The 7,500-nt window shown below is 40.0% G+C and overlaps 1 protein-coding gene across 6 annotated transcripts in view; it reads left to right on the plus strand.

Annotated features, from left to right (window-relative positions):
* Positions 1–7,500, plus strand: part of ccdc50b (coiled-coil domain containing 50b) — a 17,147-nt gene that overhangs the window by 1,402 nt on the left and 8,245 nt on the right. For all 6 annotated transcript variants that reach the window (XM_083535383.1, XM_083535385.1, XM_083535388.1 and 3 more), the window contains 3 exons: positions 3,328–3,390; positions 3,517–3,640; positions 4,679–4,769. In XM_083535383.1, the coding sequence (XP_083391509.1) occupies positions 3,328–3,390; positions 3,517–3,640; positions 4,679–4,769 (278 nt within the window). The remainder of the gene's footprint in view (positions 1–3,327; positions 3,391–3,516; positions 3,641–4,678; positions 4,770–7,500) is intronic.

Here is a 7,500-nt window from a genome sequence, read left to right on the forward strand (position 1 = left end):
AGTATGGTTCCTTCATTCCCTTCTTACCTTTAATAAGTATTGTGGTTATAAAACACACCTCCAAAGGCACGAAAATGGACCCTGGAGTTTTCTAATGAAAAGGAAGAAAAGATATTAAAGTGACGAAAGATCTCCAGAAACCCGGAACGGTCTAAGTTATTACACTCTTTTATTCAATTCTATTAATTTATATTTGTATAGTGCTTTTAGCAATGGGCATTGTCTATTGAGACACAGATATTAATAATAATAATAATAATAATAATAATAATAATAATAATGTGGTAAGAAAGAATAAATAAGATGTTCTTTACAAGTGTAAGTTTGTCCCTAATGAGCGAGCTGGTGGCGACTGTACCAATAAAAAAAAAAAACTTCCTTAGATGGTATAAGGAAGAAACCTTGAGAGGAACCAGAATCGAGAGGGAACCTCATCCTCATCCTCATCTGGGTGGCACCGAATGTCCATTTATTTGATCTGTTAGTCCGGGTTTAGGATCAGTAACGGATAGAATCTAGTGTGTGAAAAAGTTTACATAATGCCAAACTCTGTGTGTGTGTGTGTGTGTGTGTGTGTGTGTGTGTGTGTGTGTGTGTGTGTGTGTGTGTGTGTGGAGCACTTCTCCTTTCTGTCAGTCCGATATTTATATAATCTCTCCTACTTCACTCCATCGCAATAACAAATATAGACGGTTCCAGAGGAAGAAGATGGATTGTGTGCTGAAGGAAAATTGCTTGCATGATGATTTTCTAAACAGAGTCCTCAGTCTTTCTCTCTCTTTTTCTTTCTCTCTCTCTCTCTCTCTCTCTCTCTCTCTCTCTCTCGCTCTCTCTCTCTCTCTCTCTTTCTCTCTCTCTTTCATCCCGTTCATTCCCTTCCTCCCTCTTCTCGTTCCCCAGGACTACTTCTTGTGCCTCACTTTAAATACTACCATCTGTGCACCCTCAGGTTATAGGTCATGTGGTGAAATCATGTAAACGAAGCCGAGATGAAATCGGGTCGAACAGCAGTGTGAAACCCAAACTAGCCCTGACCACAACAACCACATACCACGCCCCTTTCTTACCCACGTCCCACTTGACAACCTTCGCAACCAAATATCAGTGTTAGTCAAGATACAATATATCACTAAAAGTTTTGGGAGATATCTGTGGTTCCTCCTAGCATGAAGTTCTTCCTTCACTTGAATTAAGAGACCCAAACCTGCCCCAGCATTACACACAGTGCACGAAGTTAGCTCCATGATGAACATGGGTTGGATTAGCTGGAAGATCTGATATAGAGCTGTGAATCCTATTGAATACCTTTGGGATGAATGTGAACACTGACTGAACCCCAGGCCTCCTCATCTCCTCACCTACATCACATACTAATACTAATACTATTTACTATTACTACTTTGCTAAAATCCTTATGGCTGAATGAGCAGCAATCTACACAAAATCTTTTCCAGAAGAGTGGACGTTCAAAAAATAATAATGGTCAGGTGTCCACAAAACTTTCCATATGGTGTAGCTTTAAAACAAGGCTTAGCTTAAATTCTGTACACTACATTTTCAACCCAATACAGTTGGTAGTGAAATAAAATATAAATAAAAAATATAAATAAAAAATAAATATATGAATTATATATTCATATATTTGTAGCACTTTTGTCCCTCTAACAAAGTGCTACAACTTAATGTTGCTGCTTTGAGACCAGACGTGTAAAGAGCACCTGAAAATCACACTTGAGTAAACGTCTTTGAGTGTTTAATTTGAACAGTATTTGAGTATTTGACTCGTATTGGACGGAGGCTCAGAAGACACCAAGACACATTAGTGAAAAGCTGAAAACAATTGATTTGTGTGGTTTTATTTCCTAATATACAAATCAGATTGTACACGTGCATTAACACCGCATTAACCAACAACAGAACATCCTCAACATGCCAGAATGAAACAAACACCAAACAAACAAAAAAAAAGACTAAGTAGTAAAACGATCTTTCAAAAAGGGATCTTCAATGAACTAATATAAAAAAAAAAACAGGGTCATGTCGCAGAGTAGAAGAGCATTTGATGGACAAAGAAAAATGAAAGTAAATAAATCCAGATAAAGTCAAACATAATATTCAAATCTGACTGGGATTTGATTCAGCTTTTAGAGAGCGGCAACATTTTTATTATTAACTATTAACAGGCAGCAGCCTTAATGACATCTTCAACAAAGGTGCAAAATGGTAATGCTCATTGTCTATTAAAATATATGACCTAAAACGTACATCTATTGAATCATAAGTATAAATCAATCAAAGTATTTTTACTCAAATGCTCTCCACCACTGTTTGAGACAATGTCCATCGTTAAAACACTCTACAAATGATACTGAATAGAGTTGAATTTAATTGAATGGGAGGTGGAAGCTCAGTGGTGAAGGCATTGGATTCTGGATCTGAAGGTCACAAGTTCAAATCCCAATCACCACCACCGCCCTTGAGCAAGGCCCTTAACCCTCAGCTGCCCAGTTATAAGTCACTCTGGATAAGTGCGTCTGTAAATAAATGAATTAGAATTGTTTCTGTTCACGTTGTGGAACGTCCATGAGACACAGTTTGTAGTCGTGTTATAGCAGCTATAAACACTGAAGACTCCTTCCATACATTTTCTATAAATTATTCATCTCTATACAGAAAGAAATCTCCATAGCAACGACATATTTCTTTGCGTCCGCTTTGCTCTCAAAGAGAAAACAAGGCGGTGTGTAAATCTCAGTCCTCATTTAGACTTTTAACACACACACAGGAAATGCCAACAACTTTCCCGGCTCTTAATTCCAGGCGTAATTACGCAACGTCAGTCACGATTGAAACGGACCTCTGTCCCGATCACGGCCATGTCAGCTTTTCCGTCTGAGCTCATAGAGCAGGCCGGAGGGCAGAGCGACTATTCATTTCCATCTCCTTTTTATTTCTGTTGCTTTGTTTCCATGTACAGCGCGGAGCTTCAGAGCGATTGTGTGTGTTCAGGGTAGAAATAGAAGAGTGTTCAAAGGCTTTCCTCAGCAGTCAACATTGCTGCCTGCTTTTGTTTAATTAGAGGCTATTTCAGTTAAGAATTTGACTGGGTCAGTCTCTTGCATGGCTGTCTGAATTAACCTACTGTCCTGTCTTACTGACCCACTTGGCCAGTTTTCCTGTTATGGTTCAGAAGGCTGCAGTGTGTGTGTGTGTGTGTGTGTGTGTGTGTGTGTGTGTGTGTGTGTGTGTGTGTGTGTGTAAGAGAGAAAGATATCATCATCTGATCTTGCCCACACTTATTTGCACCTGGCTTTTTCTCCCTGGCAGTGTGTGAGTGTTTCTCAGTGCTGGAAGACGGAGCTCTGGCCCACTGCCTTCAGGAGCAGGAAAGTGAGTAAACACACTCTCCATCACACTAAAATTACAACATGACAGTATAAGAGCATATCGACAGGGATGATGATACAGCTCGAAAAAGGGATGAGGTGACACGTTCTTCTACCCCCACGTTTTTAGTTGAGCGGTTCTACAGCTCCAACGTGCAGAAGAACCAGTCTGAGCAGAATGATGTGCGCTTGGCACGGAGGCTACATGATGAGGAGGAGGAGAGGGTCCGGCTCACACACCAGCTCCAGCAGCTGTAAGACTGTGTGTGTGTGTGTGTGTGTGTGTGTGTGTGTGTGTGTGTGTGTGTGTGTGTGTGTGTGTGTGTGTGTGTGTATGTGTTTGAGAGTGAGAGAGAGAGAGAGAGAGAGAGAGAGAGAGAGAGAGAGAGAGAGAGTGTTTTCTAGGGAGTTGAAAGACAAAAAACCCATGATTTACCAAAACTCCTCATTTGAAACCACTAAAAGTAATACTTTTATTACACTAAACACTATTATCTCTAAACACTAAATGACCAAAAGTATTTGGACACCCGACTTTTCCACCAATATATTTGGTTCTGCCCCAAACCTTTGAAGACATGCAGTTGTGTAGGATGTCTGGATGCTATGACAAACTTTTCCCTTCACTAGAACCAAGAGACCCAAACCTGTTCCATTATGACATGGCCCCTGTGCACGAAACAAGCTGCATAAAGATCTGCTTTACACAGTAATAATAATAATAATAATAATAATAATAATAATAATAATAATAATACAATGAATATTATTATTATTATTATAATAACAGGAAATGTGGAATGAGATGTTAAAATTTTTTTTTAATTAACTATGTAATATTTGATGGTCTCCTTCACATTCTGCTTTCTAAAAGGTGTTACACAGGATATCTTCTCAGAGGAGAAAGTCCAGCCTCAGTAGCATTCAAGATTTGTATTGGATTGTCGATCATGCTCTGTAAAACTCTTCATGGAGAGGAGAAAGGCATTAGGTTGTTGATTTTTGATCTTTTCATTGGTCCTTCCAAAGCCACGCCCCTCGAAACACAAGATTGTAAGTGTGTGTGATAATATAATAAAGTTTAGTTTAGTCTTGTGATTTAGTCTTTTTTTTTGGTATGGCTTTTGAGGAGACCCTGAATGGAGGGTCTGTGTGGAAGCTAAAATTACTGACCGCACCTTTAACGATACTTTCTTCCTGCTTACTGATTACTATCGCACCGTTTTTAGAAGGACTTCCGCCGAACTGAGAATGACCTGCTCGGTATTTCCGTCTCTGTGGCTCGTCTGTAGGGAGAAGCAGGACTGCGAGTACGCGAGGGAGATTCAGGAAGAGCTGCGGCGATGCGATGAAGAAGCTCGGAGGAGGGAAGAGGAAGATGAGGTACTGTTCTACCAGGGGAAAAAAAACAATGTGGTTTTGACTATGGGGTCTCATACAGCACAAAACAGTAGGGACGGGTCGTTCATGAACGATTCATTCATTTTAAACGAGTCTTCAATATGACTCGGAAGAACGAGTCGTTTTAAAGAGCGACTCGTTCATTTCAACTGGACGTGCACGAGCAAAGCATCGCATTTCGACGAATGAGATTCAAAGAAACAAGTGACTAGAAAAATCCGATCTTCCATCACTGCTGTATGCAGTCTCTCGCTTCTAAGCTCATTACCGAGCACCCGCACAGACGGCACTTGTTCCTGATGGTGAAGAGATCGTGGGGAACGGGAAAGTAAAATAGGAGTGAGAGAATGAGGCCTCTGTTTTTTGCGCTCAGCAGAACACTGCTCGATAGGAGCCTCAAGTGCTCCTTTATTTCTCCGCTCCTTCAGACAGTCCTCCTCTAAAACACGAACGCTAGCTTGAAGAGGTTCAGCTGCCACCAAACAGCTTCGCAACTGTCTCCATAGCAACGTCTGGGGTTTTATTTTCAGCACCGTCGGCCCATGAATTAAGTCTGCAAATGTAATGGTTCTGGGGAAGGTCGAGCTCAGTGGTAAATACGTTGACTTTCTGATCTAAAGGTTTTGAGTTCGAATCCCAGCACCACTAACTTGAGCAAGGCCCTGAACCCCTCAAGTGCTTGTTTGTATAAATAAGATAATTGTCGATCAGGATAAGCACGTCTGCCAAATGCCATAAATGTAAATGGTTGTTCTTTTATCTGGAGATTGTTATTCACGCACGAATTCAGCATCGGTATTTTTTTGCTAATGTTACTTAATACATCACGATACTTAAAAATGTGGAAAAAAGTCTCGTATTGCTTATTTCCTCTTCTGCAGGCTCGAATTATAAATGGCATCATTCAGGTTAGAGTTTTACACAACACTAATGTATCAGCAAAACAGCTCTTATTATTCACCTGTATCGCAGAACTACAGATGTATCACTTGAACCCCAGACGTGTCCGGCCCGATCGAGTCGATTTGAGGAAACAGGATTTTCTACAGACTATTAAAGTCTCTATTTATAAAACGGTGCTTCTTGTAAACAGTGTGTGTGCGGCGGCCATCACTCCCAGCCGCTTGTTTCTGGTTAAACAAGAGGACGCTACTATTTAAGGTCAAGTCGAGTGACTTTATTGTAGCACAGTGGAAACTTTTTTTTTGTAGCATAGTGGAAAATTTATGTCAATTTATTAGTTACCGTATTTTTCTGACTATAAGTTGCTACTTTTTTCCTACGTTTTGAACCCCGTGGCTTAAACAACGAATCGGCTAATTTATGAATATTTCCTGGGGTTTTCCTGGTTTCACAAACTTTAAGCCAAAAAACTGGACCCCATAACATTAGACCAATGAAATTTCCGAACGGAAACGAAAAAACGCACCTCACCTGTGTTCTGAGCTGCACGGCATTGGGAGAAAAAACGATGCCAAAGATAAACTCCCGAGAGAAATAGTTGTGAAAGAAAGGAGAAAACAGTGAACAATGACGTTCTTGGTAGGCTACTGTTTAGATACAAGCCGTTGTAACACGTTGAGTCTGGGTGAAGGGAGAGCTCGCTAACTCCAGTTACAATAGAAATCATATAAGCACAGACAGCTTTCCAAAACTCGTGCTTTTTTATTTTTCTTGGCAACAGCGTTAAGGGTTAGTCAAAGAAACTTAGAAATGAGCATCAGAAAATAATAAGGACATATTCCTCGGTCTTGCACACACGCAGTAATACCGTAAAAAAGCAGTGCCAGGCTATTCCCAAAATACCGCTATGCTCCTAAAGGAAGCGCAACATATTTCACCAGTTACACTGTGTGTAACGTGTCTTTCATTAAAGACTGTGTAAAGTTCATTAGTGTAGACACCTGCGGCTTACAGACAGGTGCGGCTTATTTATGTTAAAAAATACAAATATTTGTAAAATTCAGTGGGTTTCAGTGGGCTTATATAAGGGTGCGCTTTATAGTCCGGAAATTACAGTAGATATAAATTAGAAATTTTGGGGAAATCTTTATAAATTATATCATGTACAAACATAAATATGAACATTTTGTTATGTAAGCTGACATGCACGCAAACAGATTTTTAAAATATTTTTCACTCAGATTTGATGGATAGTATAATTATGTTGCACAATCGCTTACACACAGCACAAGGAAGTTTTAAACATAAATGTATGTAATATTTTTGTAATGAGAAATGCTGTGTATGTTATCGAGGAACGCACAGTGTATTTGGGGGCGTGGCCTCCGTAACCCTGCAGTACGTGTGCTGTGTGCAATTTTGTAAATTTCCAGTTAATTCCTGTTAATTCCCATGTAAAGTTTTCAGTCTTGAAATTTCCTTGTAATTTGCAACCCTAACAACAATACAACATTCCTCCGGGAACTATCTAAGGGTGGAGACGTGTGCATCAGCACCATGTCTGTTTAAATAGTGAGAAATTCATGAACCAGATCAATGACTGTTCAAAAATGTGTCACAACGGTGCAAATAATAAACAAGAGAAGGCACATTTGAACGTTGGTTTCCCGTGTTTACGGCAGGAAAAGTTTTGCGAGCCAATCGATTTGTTGTTTTGCACAGAATTACGAAAATCTCTTCTGAAATCTCACGTGTGATGAGCACGTGTTCACAGTGGAGTGTGTTACAGCAGGAAGAGACGTGTACACTG

This window comes from Silurus aristotelis (assembly GCF_946808225.1).
Source record: "Silurus aristotelis genome assembly, chromosome: 29".
NCBI lineage: Eukaryota > Metazoa > Chordata > Actinopteri > Siluriformes > Siluridae > Silurus > Silurus aristotelis.